The 19,520-nt window shown below is 45.5% G+C and overlaps 2 protein-coding genes across 4 annotated transcripts in view; one reads left to right on the top strand and one right to left on the bottom strand.

Moving 5' to 3' along the window:
* The window catches only part of GPAT3 (glycerol-3-phosphate acyltransferase 3), a 125,483-nt gene extending 115,640 nt beyond the window's left edge, over window positions 1-9,843 (bottom strand). Inside the window, exons 1-2 of one of the 3 annotated variants that reach the window (XM_056568779.1) lie at window positions 9,725-9,843; window positions 6,580-6,930 (exon numbers count right to left, since the gene is read on the bottom strand). The gene's annotated coding sequence lies outside the window, so the exon portion shown is untranslated. Of the gene's footprint in view, window positions 1-6,579; window positions 6,931-8,933 lie in introns of all 3 variants that reach the window. The other 2 variants (XM_056568778.1, XM_056568777.1) reach the window with 2 other exon arrangements.
* A 112-nt stretch (window positions 9,844-9,955) lies between these two features.
* The window catches only part of ABRAXAS1 (abraxas 1, BRCA1 A complex subunit), a 28,988-nt gene continuing 19,423 nt past the window's right edge, over window positions 9,956-19,520 (top strand). The window contains exons 1-3 of the mRNA XM_056568781.1: window positions 9,956-10,238; window positions 15,471-15,561; window positions 17,860-17,896. Coding sequence (XP_056424756.1) covers window positions 10,152-10,238; window positions 15,471-15,561; window positions 17,860-17,896 — 215 coding nt within the window. The 5' untranslated portion in view covers window positions 9,956-10,151. The remainder of the gene's footprint in view (window positions 10,239-15,470; window positions 15,562-17,859; window positions 17,897-19,520) is intronic.

The following is a 19,520-nucleotide window of genomic DNA, read 5'->3' as shown; positions in this document are numbered from 1 at the left end:
TCAGTTAGCGCTGACAGCCCCCCCCCCCCGTTCCTCAGCGCTGACAGCACAATCCCACCCCGGTCCTCAGCGCTGACAGCACCCCCGTCCTCAATTAGCGCTGCACCAAACTGCCCCCCCGTAGCTCCGGCACACGTCCCGGCTTGTGACGGGACGTCAGCGGGCAGAGCTAGATGGACGGCGCTAACATGACGCAGTTGGAGCAGCCGAGCCAGCCAGGTACAGAGAAAAAGGGGTGCTGTGGGAGTTCTGGGGAGGGGGGTTGTTGCTAGTGGATTATGAGGCTGCACCCCAACATCCACCAGCACCCCCCAGCAGTAGCACCACCATCATCCAGCTGGGTGGGGGGGGGGGGTGCTGGTGGATGATGGGGGTGCTATTTCTGGGGGGGGGGGGTTGCTGGTGGATGATGAGGCTGCACCCCATCATACACCAGCACCCCCCCCAGCAGTAGCACCACTATCATCCAGAAGGGGGGGGTGCTGGTGGATGATGGGGGTGCTATTGCTGGTGGATGATGAGGCTGCACCCCCTCATCCACCAGCACCCCCCAGCAGTAGCACCACCATCATCCAGCAGGGGGTAGGAGGGGTTCTGGTGGATGACGGGGGTGCTATTTCTGGGGGGGGGGGGGAGGGATTGCTGGTGGATGAGGAGGCTGCACCCCATCATCAACCAGCACCCCCCAGCAGTAGCACCACCATCATCCAGCAATAAGGGGGGGGGTGCTGGTGGATGATGGGGGTGCTATTTCTGGGGGGGGGGTGTTGCTGGTGGATGATGAGGCTGCGCGCCATCATACACCAGCACCCCCCCCAGCAGTAGCACCACCATCATCCAGAAGGGGGGGGGTGCTCGTGGATGATGGGGGTGCTATTTCTGGGGGGAGGTGTTGCTGGTGGATGAGGAGGCTGCACCCCATCATACACCAGCACCCCCCCCAGCAGTAGCACCACCATCATCCAGAAGGGGGGGTGCTGGTGGATGATGGGGGTGCACCCCATCATCCACCAGCACCCCCCAGCAGTAGCACCACCATCATCCAGCAGGGGGGGGGTGCTGGGGGAAGATGGGGGTGCTATTTCTGGGGGGGGGAGGTGTTGCTGGTGGATGATGAGGCTGCACCCCATCATACACCAGCACCCCCCCCAGCAGTAGCACCACCATCATCCAGAAGGGGGGGGGGGTGCTGGTGGATGATGGGGGTGCACCCCATCATCCACCAGCACCCCCCAGCAGTAGCACCACCATCATCCAGCAGGGGGGGGGGGTGCTGGTGGATGATGGGGGTGCTACTGCTGGGGGGTGCTGGTGGATGATGGGGGTGCTATTTCTGGGGGGAGGTGTTGCTGGTGGATGAGGAGGCTGCACCCCATCATCCACCAGCACCCCCCAGCAGTAGCCCCACCATCATCCAGCAGGGGGGGGAGCTGGTGGATGACGGGGGTGCTATTTGTGGGGGGGGGGGAGGTGTTGCTGGTGGATGATGAGGCTGCCCCCATCATACACCAGCACCCCCCCCAGCAGTAGCATCACCATCATCCAGAAGGGGGGGGGTACTGGTGGATGATGGGGGTGCTATTGCTGGTGGATGATGAGGCTGCACCCCATCATCCACCAGCACCCCCCCCCCAGCAGTAGCACCACCATCATCCAGCAAGGGGGGGGGGGTGCTGGTGGATGATGGGGGTGCTATTTCTGGGGGGGGGAGGTGTTGCTGGTGGATGATGAGGCTGCACCCAATCATACACCAGCACACCCCGCCCAGCAGTAGCACCACCATCATCCAGAAGGGGGGGTGCTGGTGGATGATGGGGGTGCTATTGCTGGTGGATGATGAGGCTACACCCCATCATCCACCAGCACCTCCCAGCAGTAGCACCACCATCATCCAGCAGGGGGGGGGTGCTGGTGGATGATGGGGGTGCTATTTCTGGGGGGAGGTGTTGCTGGTCATGGTGGATGATGGGTGTGCTATTTCTGGGGGGGAGGTGTTGCTGGTGGATGATGAGGCTGCACCCCATCATCCACCAGCACCCCCCCATTAGTAGCCCCACCATCATGCACCATCACCCTCCCCCAGCAGTAGCACTCCTATCATCAACCAGCACTCCCCCCCAGCAGTAGCACCCCCCAGCAGTAACACCCCCATCATCCACCAGCACCCTCCCCCAGCAGTAGCACCCCCATAATCCAGAAGCTGATTCTATTACCATAAGGGGGAATGGGGGGTGTTGGTGGATGATGGGGTGCTACTGCTGGGGGGTGTTGCCAGGGCACCCCCCACCCGCCCATTCCCCCTACCCCCCTGTTCTGTGGTAATAGCATCAGCTGGTGCATGATGGGGGTGCTACTGCTGGGGGTACGGTGTGTGAGGTTTATATTCATAGAGTGTAGTGTATACTAGGGCTGCATGATATGGGAAAAATGTGCGATTGCGATTATGGGCCTAAATATTGTGATTTCGATATGTGATGCAATGTAATAAATAAATAGTGAAATCCCCTTATGTCATGTCCAATCTCCTCAATTTTACAACTATTCACCCATTTTATGCTCACCGCCCATTTCACATCTCACATCTCCCCCCCCCTCTTGTCACACTCTGCCCCTCTTGTCACATTCTGCCCCTCCCCCTCTTGTCATATTCCCCCCTCTTGTCACACTCTGCTCCCCCTTGTTACATATTCCCCTCCCCCCTTGTCACATATTCCCCCTCCCCCCTTGTCACATATTCCTCCTCCCCCCTTGTCACATATTCCCCCTCCCCCCCCCTTGTCACATATTCCCCCTCCCCCCCTTGTCACATATTCCCCCTCCCCCTTGTCACATATTCCCCCTCCCCCTTGTCACATATTCCCCCTCCCCCCCTTGTCACATATTCCCCCTGCCCCCCCCTTGTTACATATTCCCCCCTCCCCCCCTTGTCACATATTCCCCCTGCCCCCCCTTGTTACATATTCCCCCTCCCCCCCTTGTCACATATTCCCCCTCCCCCCCTTGTCACATATTCCCCCTGCCCCCCCTTGTTACATATTCCCCCCCTTGTCACATTCTGCCCTCCCTTGTTACATATCCCCCCCCCCCCGCCTTGTTACATATCCCCCCCCTGTTACATATTCCCCCCTCTTGTCACATTCTGCCCCCTCCACCCCTTGCCACATATTCCCGTCACTTTCCTCCTCCCCGGCAGCACCCACTCTAGGTTTGTGTGTGTTTGCAGACCTTTGAGGACTTTTACCTTTCAGCCAATCACTGGCTTGACATGTGACACCGCTGCGGCCAGTGATTGGCTGAAGGTAACGGTCCTACAGCTTGTATAGAGACACCGGGACCGCACGGAGGTGTACAGATGCAGGGACCGGGAAGAGGTGAGCATAATGTTTTAATTATTTTTTATCCCTGCGCCCTTTACTTAGATCAGAGTTTCTCTACCAGGGTGCCTCCAGCTGTTGTGAAACTACAACTCCCAGCATGCCCGGACAGCTTTTGGCTGTTCGGGCATGCTGGGAGTTGTAGTTTCCTAACAGCTGGAGGCACCCTGGTTGGGAAACACAGACTTTTAATATTTAAATTTGTTTTTATCTGCCCTGGCCGGCCCGCACTACAGCCGCACAGGGGATCTGCCCGGGCAGATAATCGCAAATTTTCCCGGGGGCCATATCGATATATGGCAAAAAAGCAAAAATTGCGATTCGATTGTTTTTGCGATATATCGTGCAGCCCTAGTGTATACTAGTTTATTATATTTAGAGGATACAGTGTCTGGCAGGTTTATAATAATAATAATTATTTTCATATAGAGGATCAGAATGCGCTGACATAGTGAGGAGACGTCGGGGCGTCACATTCTGCAGAGAGAACATTAAGCTGGACCCGGTGGTATGTTCTATCTGAATTAGATAAGGAAAGACTATAGAGAAGACGTCACCTGTAGTCACTGATATCATTGTGTATTCTCCTCACTATAGAGAAGACGTCACCTGTAGTCACTGATATCATTGTGTATTCTCCTCACTATAGAGAAGACGTCACCTGTAGTCACTGATATCATTGTGTATTCTCCTCACTATAGAGAAGACGTCACCTGTAATCACTGATATCATTGTGTATTCTCCTCACTATAGAGAAGATGTCACCTGTAGTCACTGATACCATTGTGTATTCTCCTCACTATAGAGAAGACGTCACCTGTAGTCAATGATATCATTGTGTTTTCTCCTCACTATAGAGAAGATGTCACCTGTAATCACTGATATCATTGTGTATTCTCCTCACTATAGAAAAGACGTCACCTGTAGTCACTGATATCATTGTGTATTCTCCTCACTATAGAGAAGACGTCACTTGTAGTCACTGATCTCATTCTGTATTCTTCTCACTATAGAGAAGACGTCACCTGTAATTACTGATATCATCGTGTATTCTCCTCACTATAGAGAATACTTCACCTGTAGTCACTGATATCATTGTGTATTCTCCTCACTATAGAGATGTCACCTGTAGTCACTGATATTATTGTGTATTGTCCTCATTATAGAGAGGTCACCTGTAATCACTGATATCATTGTGTATTCTCCTCACTATAGACAAGACGTCACCTGTAATCACTGATATCATCGTGTATTCTCCTCACTATAGAGAAGACTTCACCTGTAGTCACTGATATCATTGTGTATTCTCCTCACTATAGAGAAGATGTCACCTGTAGTCACTGATATTATTGTGTATTGTCCTCACTATAGAGAAGACGTCACCTGTAATCACTGATATCATTGTGTACTCTCCTCACTATAGAGATGTCACCTGTAGAATCTGATATCATTGTGTATTCTCCTCACTATAGAGTAGACGTCACCTGTCATCACTGATATCATTGTGTATTCTCCTCACTATATAGAAGACGTCACCTGTAGTCACTGATATCATTGTGTATTCTCCTCATTATGTCCTATCAGAGCTATAGTCACTTGTAAGTTCTGCAGTTAAGATGAGTGAAACTTAACTCCCAGCATAACCTCACCACTGCTTAAAGGGGTACTCCACTGCAAAACATTTTCTTTTGAATCAACTGGTGCCAGAAAGTTAAACAGGTTTGTAAATTACTTACTTGAAGGATTCAGATTTTAACTTCCTGGCACCAGTTGATTCAAAAGAAAATAATTTCCAGTGGAGTAGCCATTTAAGTAATTCTGGGAGTTGTAGTTTTAAATGGTGAAAACCTTTTTAGCGCTTTTCCATTCTGTGGCAATTGGTATATTTAATTATTATACTGGAATTTTTCACAATGCGCTACACCAGTGGCATCCGTCACAACAGGCTAAAAACTTTATTATGTGGAGGGGGGGGGGTAGGTATGGGGTGACACAATTTTCTACCGCACCGGGTGACACCAACCCTAGCAACGCCACTGGGCTAATGTGTTGGTCATGCAGCTTGATTGACCGACTAAAATACTCTTTTATTATCTAACCACTGCCTCAGGCAATGCCCTGGAGGAGGATTCTGTGATTTGCATACAGCTTCCTGTATTGAAAGCTTTTCCAGATCCTCTTCTAAGCTATTATTGACATCTCTAGTTGTCAACTGATGAATACTAGACCTGTCAATCATATCTGACAAGATATAGAGCACTTCCTAAAATGGTGGTTTGGGCCTAAAACTGCTTTTTACTCTGCCATACATGCTGCATGACCAAGACATTAGAAATTATTTCACTCCCCTTGCCTAAATTTGTCAGTCAGACGTTTTGATGGCTCTAAATTGATAACAGGTCCCCTTAAAGCTTTGCACAACCTTATATATATATGACCTTATGTCTTTTAAGAAATATTTTTGTATTTGTGCTCACCTTTTTGTGGTAGGCAGGATAAATAAATAGACAGTTAATATTGATACTTCGCTGTCAAGGTTGTCAAGTTTGTGACACCAGAAGAGGGCTGTAGGGAGAAGATGATGAGGACTGTAGTGGCTGGAGTGTATCAACCCTCTAGTTAGAGGACAGTCCCCACTACCCAATACTTTAATAAAGCATGCATCAAAGCCCCAGGAAATATATACCTTAAAAGCTTGGATTTTTGGTTAAAGGAAAACTTTCAGCTTGCTCCCCCCGCACTAACCAGCAGTACTGGATGATAGTGCGGGGGACGCTGATCAGTTTGATGCCTTTATATGAGTCTGTACATGGAAATCTAAAAGAGTTATGGATTTTAGAAGGCGAGGAGGAAAAAACGAAAATGCAAAAATTAAATTGGCCTGGTCCTTAAGGTTAAAATGGGCTTGGTCCTTAAGGGGTTAAGCATCCAAAAGTGCAGGGTACACAAACAGTACCACAGTAATGTAAATGACATAAGTGCAGATTATTTTAGTGCTACATGTTACAGACAATAATACAATGCAATCTCCCACTAGCGGACACTATTGGGAGGTGTCCACTATTGGGGAAAAAAAGTCTCAAAAATGTTATGAATGAATACTGTACTAATTCCAGAGTGTAATTACTGGTAAAACTCGGTAAAAAGTGATAATCAACAATTTAGTCTATTATTTAGAAAAAGTAATGATTTATAATGCTTGCACCTTCACTTTCTCAAATAATGTCCATCTTCTCCTTCAGCGTTAATCACTTTTCTTTTGCAATGGTTGACTTTTGTTTTTCTCCCTCTCCCGATCGTTTTGCATGCACTCTGAGCTTTCAGCTTCCCTTCCCCCGCATCTCTCCTCTTTCCTTTCATGCCATGCTTAATGCATCCCCTCTCCTCTCTCTAATGAGGCGGCCTGCTGCCCTACACCTCTTTAGCGGGCTTGTCCATTTTCATGTGCGGGCAAGTCCATTTTTGTAGTAGGGTGCAGGGTAGGGCCTGATGGGGCCGGCAGATAAGACTGGTTGTCCACTATGGGGAAGTTAATGCGTTTGCATGGCGGTCTGAGCTGGAGAAGGAAAAAGGAAAGTGAATGACTCCGATCAGAGAAGACGTCACCAGATGTAACTGTATGTAATCTCTTACAAGGTCTGTGGTGGTAATGATGGTCAGTATCCTGATATAACTGTATGTTATGACTTATATTGTCTATTGTGGTAATGATGGGGGTTGTTGTCAATCACCTGATATAACTGTGGAGAAAAAAAGGAACAAGACCGACGGACGGCGCCTCGTGTATTACCCGGGGGTAAAATAGTGGTGAGTGGGGGGCAACCCCGCGGAGCTTAGAGATGGTTGCTCACCTGGTGATAGTAGTAGTGCGCATGTAACCCACAATCAAGTTGGGGTACTGTTGGTGCGAACCGCTGCTGAGGCAAAGGTTTGCAGGAGGAGACAATGCCGTCCTGGAGTAGGTAGTAGAAGCAAGGCAAGAAAAAACCCTTGAAGTTGACGCTGCTGACTCTTGTGCGAAGGATGAGGTAAAGCCAGGGGTATTAAAAAAAAGTCCTCAGTAGGACATTTTATTGAACGAAAATAAAAAAAACGGACAAGATTACGCGTTTTGGGAGGATCCCTCCCTTCCTCAGATGAGGGTAAAATGGTAACAGTATAGACCGGTTTATATGGCCCCAAATGGGAGCCAAAGACAAAGGGGACGAGTTACAGTAAATAGGTAAAATCACGGTACATTGTACAAAATAGTAATGTGACATGATATATATTGTGGGCATATATAGAAGCACCTATTTATTATGATATAGTACAGAAATTATGCAGCATTCATAGGCAGGTGTTTTTGCAACTGCTGCAGAACCGCAGTGACCCACCGCTGTGTGTGAATAGAAGCTCCGTGTGTGGAGCGCAGCCTCCTGTGTATAAACGCTGTGACTGGCTGGTTGCCACTGACGCGTTGTTAGGTCCGTTAGCCACGTGACCGGCACTCAGCCAATCAGGTGGCAAACAGGCACAGCATTCGTCCGTCCGTCTGGGATTCCTGGACGTCTGAAAGATGCAAGAGGTGAAGATCCCGGGGGCTCCGGTTCCCGTAGTAAAAGTGGTGTGTTATAGCGCTCATTCCTGTGGGTTAGCTTCGCTGAGATCGTGACGGTATTGAAGTAGCCAGACACGGTCAGGATTAAGAATAATAGCTGGATTTTATTCAGGAAGATCACAGATAACGCGTTTCGAGGGGTGGGACCCCCTCTTCGTTAGATCCAATGATCATTAGATCTGACGAAGAGGGGGTCCCACCCCTCAAAACACATTATCTGTGATCTTCCTGAATAAAATCCAGCTATTATTCTTAATCCTGACCGTGTCTGGCTACTTCAATACCGTCACGATCTCAGCGAAGCTAACCCACAGGAATGAGCGCTATAACACACCACTTTTACTACGTGAACCGGAGCCCCGGGAATCTTCACCTCTTGCATAATATATATATATATATATATATATAGCAAGGCGAGCTCAGGGAGGACAGAAACCTTCCGTGGATCAGAAGGGCCATCATTTGCCATGTACCTTGCTATATATATTTTATCCCATCATATGCCCTGTGCCTTATATTATATATACTTTAAGCCATATGTCTAGTGTCCAGCCTGGGATTCTATTTACGGCCCCCAAGCTACTCGTAACCCGCATAAAGGCCGTTTCTATACACATTAAAGGGGTACTCTGGCGCTAAGACATCTTATCCCCTATCCAAAGGATAGGGGATAAGATGCCTGATCGCGGGGGTCCCACTGCTTGGGACCCCCGTGATCTTGCACGCAGCACCCCATTAGAATCAGTCGTGATTACTGGCGATCACGGGGGCCGGAGCATTGTGATGTCACGCTCTGCCCCCTAAATGCAAGCCTATGTGAGGGGGCATTATAGCAGTTTTTTTTTTTTTTTTTACAGGAAAAGGCGCACAGCCATATCCTGTTCGTACAAGTCAAAGTTATGGTAGGCTGGATGGATAAAGAGACAGTTAGTATGGATACTTAGCTGCTCTATCCTTACCTCGGGTGCTACCAACTCACGCTTCACCACAGCTTAGACCCCTATGGGTCTGACAGGAGCCAATGTCCTGCTTGTACACTTCAGTATACTTTTCTTTCACTCCATAAAGGAATGTCCAGCTTGTGTTTTCCCTATACAATAAGGAACTACAAAAATAAATGCAAACTGTGCCATCTAGTTCTTTTTTCTTAACTTTTTTGACCAATGGGTGAAATATGTAACTATATGGCACAAAAGCATTTTTTTCACATTCTTCAATAGAAATCAATCACAGGATTAAAGAATCACGTGAATTGCAATGAGAAAAAATGGAACAGACATAAAACTCAATAAAAATGCATTTAAACTGGAAACAGACAGGCTTTTTTTGTAAAAAGAAAAATGGCCCAAAAAAACAACAAAAAAACATATGCGCTATATGGCATTTTTGAGGGACCAAGAAAGCAGTGTCCAGATATTAGCTGGGAGTCAATAGAGAAAAATGAAATACCATACCCCTAGGGTGGCTTCTTAGGCTAAGGGTCAGTTTTCCAAAATCGCATAATGCTGCCGTTTGTTTGTTTTTTTGTGGCGTTATCTCGAGAGAAAAAAAGATTGTAAGGGGAAAGCCACAAAAATTGCATCATGAAGCATCCCAAATCACAAAAATTGAGCGTGTAAAGTGTTCCTCAACTTTGGGCCCTCCACCTGTTGCAAAACTACAACTCCCATCATCCTATACCAATCTTCGGCTGTCATGGCTAAGTGGGGAGTTCGTGGCGGGAGAAACCCCTATGTTGAGGAAATCTTACTCATTGGCGCCCTCGCAGTACACACTTGGTCCAGCAGAGGTCGCTGTTCCTCATAGTACACACTTGGTCCAGCAGAGGTCACTGTTCCTCACAGTACACACTTGGTCCAGCAGAGGTCGCTGTTCCTCACAGTACACACTTGGTCCAGCAGAGGTCACTGTTCCGCACAATACACACTTGGTCCAGCAGAGGTCGCTGTTCCTCACAGTACACACTTCTTCTGGTGTCGCTCTATAGGCGCCTATCTGCCTGCACTCCGCTCTCTCTGCTGCTGTGTGTATGAGGAGTCACCGGAGATACTTCCTGTCTTTACTGTAACGCGTTATTCTTTTTTGTGGTGTGAATGTGTCCCTCAGAGAGATGTCATGGCCCGTAGAGACAGGGATGCTGGCGGCGCGCTACAGGTAGCAGAGAGCGAGCAGCGGTCATGGCGGGGGAGAGCACCAGGGCGCTCATGTCCGGCTTTGTGTTTGGCGCCCTCGCCTTCCAGCATGTCAACTCCAGCTCAGACTCGGTGAGTATGGAGGACTGGCCGGCCATAGGCTCATACAGGGAGGGGGTCACCATTATAGAGTACCCTAGAGACTTGTCAGAAGAAGACACGAGTGTTCACCCCCTTCCATAGAATGGGTTGGTATTGCACACCAAGCTATGCCCAACATTACCTGCTACGCATGCCCGGGGTCATGATGGAAATAAACACCGCAGTTCACACTATGCCTCTTATTCAGAAAAAAATAGTGTGGCAGAAATGTATAACATGTATAACAACCATAAAAACTGTGGTCAGGTGTGACAAATATCAGTAACTACCCATTTTGTCACATTTCCCCCTGCATATTTTGCTGCTGTGGAAAAATACACTTTGTACACATACCCCTTCACACACAGTATTATGATCAGTATTTTTAGCCAAAACACAGAAAATTGCAAATCTTTCCATTATAGTTTTATCTGTGTCTGTTCTGCTCCTGGTATTGGCTACTGAATGGGCACTGTCCCTTGTAGAGAAATGTCAAAAGTTTTGATTGGTCGGGGTCTTAGCGTTTAGATAATCACTGATAGCTAGAACTAGCTGGGAGAAGAGAGCACTAAGCAAACTTACAATGTAAATCTATAGATCAGTGGTCTTCAACCTGCGGACCTCCAGATGTTCCAAAACTACAGCTCCCAGCATGCCCGGACAGCCGATGGCTGTCCGGGCATGCTGGGAGTTGTAGTTTTGAGACATCTGGAGGTCTGCAGGTTGAAGACCACTGATCTATAGGATTGTTTTGGTCAGATTTTGCTTGTTTTAAAAGGGTGGTGCTTTAAAGGGGCTATGGAGGAATCGAAAAACAGATAATTTCTTTCAAAGACTGCTCCCTGTCTGTCTCCAAGTTGGGTGTGATTCGGCAGCTCAGTTCCATTGAAGTGAATTGAGCCAAGTTGTATTATCACACTCAAAGTGGAGACAGACTGGGAGCGGTCTTTGAAAGAAAATAGGTCTGTTTTTCGATTCCTGGACAACCCCTTTAACCCCTTAAGGACTCAGCCCATTTTGGCCTTAAGGACTCAGACAATTTAATTTTTACGTTTTCATTTTTTCCTCCTCGCCTTCTAAAAATCATAACTCTTTTATATTTTCATCCACAGACTAGTATGAGGGCTTGTTTTTTGCGCGACCAGTTGTCCTTTGTAATGACATAACTAATTATATCATAAAATGTATGGCGCAACCAAAAAACACTTTTTGTGGGGAAATTAAAACGAAAAACGCTATTTTGCTAATTTTGGAAGGTTTTGTTTTCACGCCGTACAATTTATGGTAAAAATGACATGTGTTCTTTATTCTGAGGGTCAATACCATTAAAATGATACCCATTATTATATACTTTTATATTATTGTTGTGCTTAAAAAAAATCACAAACTTTTTAACCAAATTAGTACGTTTATAATCCCTTTTATTTTGATGACCTCTAACTTTTTTTATTTTTCCGTATAAGCGGCGGTATGGGGGCTCATTTTTTGCGCCATGATCTGTACTTTTTTTTTATACCACATTTGCATATAAAAAACTTTTAATAAATTTTTTTTTAAATAAAATGTATTAAAAAAGTAGCAATTTTGGACTTTTTTTTTTTCCCGTTCACGCCGTTCACCGTACCGGATCATTAACATTTTATTTTAATAGTTCGGACATTTACGCACGCGGCGATACCAAATATGTCTATAAAATTTATTTTTTACGCTTTTTGGGGGTAAAATAGGAAAAAACGGACGTTTAACTTTTTTATTGGGGGAGGGGATTTTTCACAATTTTTTTTTTTACTTTTACATTTTTTTAAATTTTTTTTTTTACACTTGAATAGTCCCCATAGGGGGCTATTCATAGCAATACCATGATTGCTAATACTGATCTGTTCTATGTATAGATCAGTGTTTTCGGTCATCTTCTGCTCGATCTCAGACCAGAGCAGGAGACGCCGGGAGCCGGACAGAGGCAGGAGAGGGGACCTCCGTGCGGCGTTCTGAATGATCGGATCCCCGCAGCAGCGCTGCGGGTGATCCGATCATTCATTCAAATCGCGCACTACCGCAGATGCTGGGATCCTCAGCAGCCGGGATCAGCCGCGCATGACACGGGCATCGCTCCGATGCCTGCGGTTATGCACAGGACGTAAATGTACGTCCTGGTGCGTTAAGTACCACCGCACCAGGACGTACATTTACGTCCTGCGTCCTTAAGGGGTTAAAGGGGTTATGGCGGAATCGAAAAACAGATAATTTCTTTCAAAGACTGCTTCCTGTCCGTCTCAAAGTTGGGTGTGATTCTGCAGCTCAGTTCCATTGAAGTGAATGGAGCCAAGTTGTATTACACCACACAAAGTGGAGACAGACTGGGAGCGGTCTTTGAAAGAAAATAGGTCTGTTTTTCGATTCCTGGACAACCCCTTTAATACTCGGACCTTTACTAATCAAAACTTCTGACTTGTCTCCAGGACATGTCAGAAGATTTTTTTGTATCCCCTTACCTCCACAGGACGGATGGGTATCGGCATGGGTGTGGGATTGTGGCGTCATCTGGCTCTGTGCCATGCAGCCCCCGGCTGGATTAGTCAGCCAGTGGCCATAGGTGCTGGCGGTTAGTATGGTAAGCTATTCGGGACCACAGCAAGGTAATGGTGGGGTCCTGATCAGCTTAAATGATGGCCGGAGGGTCCCTACCTGCCTCTGTGCTGTCTGATGTTGACTCTACTGCCCCAGCCTTCTGTGACAGAACGCAGATTACACTAATGATCAATTCTGTGCTATGGCATAGCATTGTTTAGTGTATGCAATCTAAGAATTGCAGGTTATAGTCCCCTATGGGGACTAAAAAAAAAAGTGTAAAAAACAAAGAATAGTTTAAAAGTTTAAATCTCCCCCTTTTCCCATTTTTCAAATAAAATAATGTAAAATGTAAACATGTGGTATTGCCGCGTGCAGAAATGTTGAACTAGTAAAACATAACATTAAAGGGGTATTTCGGATAACAATATCTTATGTCACGCCGCCTCCCGTAGACATGAATGGAGGGGACGTGGCAAGGCATCACCTCTCCAGTCCCGAAAACACAGAGGTTTCCGAGACTGGAGCAGCAGCCTCACATAGAATGCGGATGCTGCACGGCGATCAGACATCTTACCCCCTATCCTTTGCGTAGGGGATGAGATGTTTTTTTGGCAGGAATACCCCTTTAATTAAACTTCATGGTGAATGGCATAAAAAAAATGACCAGTCAAGAATTGGATTTTTGGTCATTGTATACCAGAATTTTTAATTTTTTTTTAATAAAAAGCTATTTAAAAGTCCCATCAGAACATAAATGGTACAGATTAAAACGACAGATCAAGGCGCAGTAAATACGTGAAATATAAGTGTTATAGGGATCAGAAGTGGACAGTTGCAGTGGTTATTGATCCCAGCATCTGAGGAGTTGTATTGGAGCTTTGGCTGTAATACACAGCTGACATCTGCAGGGGATAAAGCGGGCACAGCTACTTCCCTTTATTGCACGGGGCTGAAAACTGCTCCAGAGGCAAAGGATTAGACTTCCACTGTGTAATAAGCACCTACCATAACCAGTCAGCACCTTGTAGAAAGATTACGGAGCTGAGGAACAGGGCAGCGAGTGTGGCATTGGGAGCTAATATACAGATGGATGTCTATGATACCTATCATCATACATGCATTCTAAAAGACCTGCTTTTGTACAGTGAGAGCTGGTCCTGCCCTTATATGGAATGTCCTAGGTGTAGGTGTTTTCTAAAAACCTAGCATACAGTTGACATCTGATGTATATGTAAAATGTGGTATAAGCAGTATCGTTTTATTATTTAAAAATATACCTAAACTAAGGCTGGGCGGTATACCAGTTCACACCGAATACCGAAATTTTTGTGCAGCACGATATGAATTTTAACCCATACTGCAATACCGGTTTGGCCCCTCCCCCTCGGGAATGAATGAATCAGCCCAGCGCTGCGCTGTCCCCACATCAGGGAACTAATCATGTGACCTGCGAGCGCTGTTCTGCCCCTCTCCCCCCCCCCCCCCCCCCCCCCCAATTATAAGCCCAGCGCTGTCCCCATCAGGTTACTACTCACATGTCACCCGCATGCGCTGCCCTCCTCATCCTGTTTGTTGTGGCTGCCGGCGCTGACACTCTATACCAGTGGTCTCCAACCTGCGGACCTCCAGATGTTGCAAAACTACAACTCCCAGCTGTCCGGGCATGCTGGGAGTTTTAGTTTTGCAACATCTGGAGGTCCGCAGGTTGGAGACCACTGCTCTATACTGTGCGGTATCCCTATGCCCGGGCTGCAAAAAATAAACAAAATAAACTTTAACTCACCTCCCATTGGTCCGGTACCGGCCTCACTTGTTTCCTGGGGACGGGAACGTCGGACAGCCGTCAGCCTATCACCAGCCGCAGCGATGTTCCGCCTCGGCCGGTGATAGGCTGAGCCCACTGTCATGTAAGAAGCCGGCTTCTTACATAACAGTGGGCTCAGCCTATCACCGGCCGAGGCGGAACATCGCTGCGGCTGGTGATAGGCTGACAGCTCTCCGACGTTCCCGTCCCCAGCATAAGGCCAATGTAGGTGCGTTAAAGTTTATTTTGTTTACCTTCTGCAGCCCGGGCATAGGGATACCGCAAGGTATAGAGTGCCAATGCCGGCGGTCGCAACAAACAGGACGAGGAAGGCAGTGCATGCGGGTGATATGTGAGTATTTACCCCGATGGGGATGTGGCCTGATAATTAATATGGGGGGGGGGGGGGGCGCTAGGAAATACTGTTGTATACTGTGGAACCGCCAAAAGTTAAAAAAAAATACCGTGATACACACATCTTGTAATACCGCCCAGCCCTAACCTAAACCTTCAAACAACTTCTGACATTTCATAAAGACCATGATCAGTGGGGTTCTGGCTGCAGAGACCCAAGGAACAGAAATGTTCTCCCGAGCACTGTGTTCCTTTGTTTCTGCTTTGCTTTCAAAGTTACCCTGAGGGCACCAAGGGGGAGATTTATCAAAACTTGTGCAGAGAAAATGTTGCTCATAGCAGCCAATCAAATTGCTACGTTGATTTTCGTAAAAGGCCTCTAGCAAATAAAAAGCAATCAGGTTGGTTGCTATGGGCAACTGGGCACTGGACCCAGAATTTGCAGTATGTGGTTCATTAATACTGTATAATGTTTTTATATTTTCTGTTCACAGGAAGGATTTCTCCTCGGAGTTGTAAAGGGAGAAGCAAAGGACAGCATCACTGATTCTCAGATGAGTGATGTACAAGTGGTTTACACTATTGGTATGTTGAGCACATAAGGACCTGTCTGTCAAGCAGTTCAGTGATAGTTCTGTGGTGGTGTTTAAGCGAAACCTATGTGAAACATCATCTCAGAATCTTGTGTATTTTGTTTTTTACCTGTAAGTAATAAGGGTCAGATGAAGTAAAATTTACCATGGCACAAACACTGTGAACAAAAGATACACTGTAGGCAGCAGTTATGCAACTGACAACAATAAAGGCAGAACACACATCGGTGTAATATGTTTTATGTTCTTAAAGGGGTACGGCGGTGGAAAACTTTATTTTTTTTATTTTATTTTTTTAAATGTTGCCAGAACGTTAAACAGATTTGTAAATTACTTCAATGAAAAAATCTTAATCCTTTCAGTACTTTTTAGCAGCTGTATGCTACGGAGGAAATTCTTTACTTTTTTGTCTTGTCCACAGTGCTCTCTGCTGACACCTCTGTCCGTGTCAGGAACTGTCCAGAGTAGCATAGGTTTGCTATGAGGATTTTCTCCTGCTCTGGACAGTTCCTGATACGGGCATCAGGTGTCAGCAGAGAACACTGTGGACAACACAAAAAAGAAATAAAATAAAAAAAATTAAGATTTTCCTCTGTAGCAAACAGCTGCTAAAAAGTAGTACTGGAAGGATTAAGATTTTTTTAATAGAAGTAATTTACAAATCTGTTTAATTTTCTGGTTCATTTAAAAAAGTGTTCCACCGGAGTACCCCTTTAAAGGGGTTCTTCGGTGCTTAAACATCTTATCCCCTATCCAAAGGATAGGGGATAAGATGCCTGATCGCGGGAGTCCCGCCGCTCGGGACCCCCGGGATCATGCACGCGGCACCCCGTTTGTAATCAGTCCCCGGAGTTCGCTCCGGGTCTGATTACGGATGACTACAGGGCGGGCGGCGTGTGACGTCACGCTCCGCCCCTCAATGCAAGCCTACGGGAGGGGGGCGTGATAGCTATACCTTTACTTACTTTTTTTTACATCACTGCATAGCTTACATTTTTGTTGGCTGTGCTGTCAGCTATACTTTGTGTGTTTTTTCTTATGGTATAAGAAAAAACACACAAAGTTTTTTCTTATGGTATAATTTGAGAGTTCTTATTGGAGTACATCTTAAATCACTATAAATATAATGTTATGATTATTGTACTGCAATCTATACAACGGGGACCCTAGTCTCCCATTAGAATAGAGCGGTGTGACGCACTTGTGCCATCGGTTCACTCTTTCTCCATAAGAATAAATGGAGCGGGGTCCCCATTATCCAGATTGCAGGAGGCTACAGTGGCCGGACCACTATAATCAGCTATTCCTATCCTGTTTTCACTATTGACTGTGGCACCTGGAGTTACTCCAGATTCTGCTGGCAGATATCAGCTGTTTATTTAGTTTAAACTGAGCCTAGTCTATACCCCTTGCCAGATATTTTGAAGCACATGTATGTCAAATGTCAAAAATGGGTTTATACAGTAGTCCTTTCCTGTTTACATTAAGGTATAAACATGTGGCCAATTTGGTGCAGAAATTTTTGTGACTAAAAATGTATTCCATTCATCTGCATGAAGTTGTTTCTGAAGTAATCGCTTGAATTTCTACCAGTTCTATTCACATGAACGGGTAACCTCCAGAAAATTGATTTGTGAGTTTATCCTTACAGATGTAATTTATAGGCTATGATTTATATTACATGGTAATTTAATAAAGAAACCATAGATTGAACAGAAGCTTATATGTGCAGTATGTTAATAGCAGGATAATAGGTAAGATTTGCATAAACATCTTGCTTTCTGTGCTACAGTATAGTAAAATGACAAGGCACGAGGGACTTATTCTGTGTTTTATACTTAAAGGTGTACTCTGGCGATAAACATATTATTCCCTATCCAAAGGATACGGGATAAATTGATCGATCGTGGGGGTCCCGCCTCTGGGGACCCCCGCGATCTCTGGCCCGGCAGCGGCGGTGTCCGGAACACGGAAGCTTGTAGCTTCCGTGTTCGTGACGTCATGCCACACCCCCCCCCCTCCATTCATGTCTATGGGAGGGGGCGTGACAGCTAGTACGTAGCCATCACGCCAGTCATCCGGCACGGAGTGGAGTTCGCTCCGTGCATGGATGACCAGGGTGCCGGAGATTGTGGCAGTACCCCTGCGATCAGACATCTTGTCACCTATCCTTGAGATAGGTAATAAGATGTTTTTCGCCGGAGTACCCCTTTATATGCAGAAGTTTCTCCATTTTTGCTAGTTGTGTAAATTTTAATTGTTGAATATATATTCCTTCTTAATTCCACAGATATTCAAAGAAATATTCCTTTTTATCATCTGTACAGGTTTGTAAATGCTATTTTTTTTGTATTCTACAATCTGCGTTCTACAAGCCATGTTCTTATGTTTCGATCACCATGAAAAAAAATATCTTCCTTTTAGTACTTTGATTACATAGAAACTTATATATCATTAATATTAGTTAAGTCATTGATTGATCTTCCATGTGTAGAATCTTTTTAACCAGAAATTAATTTTTTTTTTTTTTTAGATTCTTGTGTTTTGGTCACTAAGAAAAATTTGTACCCTTTTGCCGTTTTTTAGATTTTAAAGCAGACCTGTCGCTATCAGAACTGCTGACAGACCTCCATAGGTCTGAGAGGGAAGTCCAAACATACCTGTGGTCTTGATCATGCAGTTTGCATTATTGAAAAAAACATTGCTAAAGGTCCTGGCTGTTGGTACAAGTGCCCAGGAGGCAGGCACTTGTTAGGTGCCCAGTTCTCTCTGTATTTAGAGAGTTTCTGGCCTTGTTTAAGCTATGACTGATAGCCCTATCTGTCTTCTGATTGGATGCTAGATATAGCAATCAGAGATAGAGCAGGTACTGTCAAGGATGGCTCGAGGTGAGGCATTAAAATGTGAGTGACCACTGCTGCATATTGCACAAAGGATTCACACCAGACAGAATGTTGGTATTAAAGGGGTAGTCTGGTGGAAAACTTTTTTTTTTTTATTTATTTTTTTTAAATCAACTGGTGCCAGAAAGTTAAACAGAGTTGTAAATGACTTCTATTAAAACAAATCTTAATCCTTCCAGTACTTATTAGCTGCTTAATACTACAGAGGAAATTATTTTCTTTTTAGAACACAGAGCTCTCTGCTGACATTGTGAGCCCAGTGCTCTCTGCTGACATCTCTGTCCATTTTAGGAACTCTCCAGAGCAGCATATGTTTGCTATGGGGATTTTCTCCTACTCTGGACAGTTCTTAAAATGGACAGAAATGTCAGCAGAGAGCACTGTGCTCATGATTCAGCAGAGAGCTCTGTGTTCCAAAAAGAAAATAATTTCCTCTATAGTATTCAGCAGCTAATAAGTACTGGAAGGATTAAGATTTGTTAATAGAAGTAATTTACAAATCTAAAAAAATTGGGGTATGTGCAGCTCACAATATAAATTAATCGAGGCTAAATGGAAAGTATTTACACCAAAAAAATACTAGTACAAAATAATATATAAGGAAAAAAAAGGGGGGGGGGGTACCAAATGCCTCTAGACTAATACCATAAAATGGTACATGATGATGGAATTACAGTAAAAATAAATAAATCGGACTGTGCTTCACTTTAAATGATGTACAAATTTAATATAAAAAATATTACAAATAAGACATAAAATAAATAATGCAAATCTAATACATAAATGCCTCCTACCACAGGGCCCTTGTGGGGAGGTATGATATTTGAATACAAAGCATATATTAAAAATTTTTTAAATATAGCATGTGAATTACGTTCTACCGCTATCCCAATATATTGCAAACCGACATAGTGTACTTTTGTGCGGTACACTCCGTTCTCATGTGATTTAGAACAGTTCACAAAGTGATATAGTTACCAACTCCTAAGGGTAGTTTTGGCTGGACGTCCGAGAGATGGATATGTGAGGGCTGTGTCCAGCGCTAGCG

The sequence above is a fragment of the Hyla sarda genome, chromosome 1 (genome assembly GCF_029499605.1).
Source record: "Hyla sarda isolate aHylSar1 chromosome 1, aHylSar1.hap1, whole genome shotgun sequence".
Lineage (NCBI taxonomy): Eukaryota > Metazoa > Chordata > Amphibia > Anura > Hylidae > Hyla > Hyla sarda.
The sequence above is the reverse complement of the archived record's forward strand: the minus strand, read 5'-3'. Positions and strand labels throughout refer to the sequence as shown.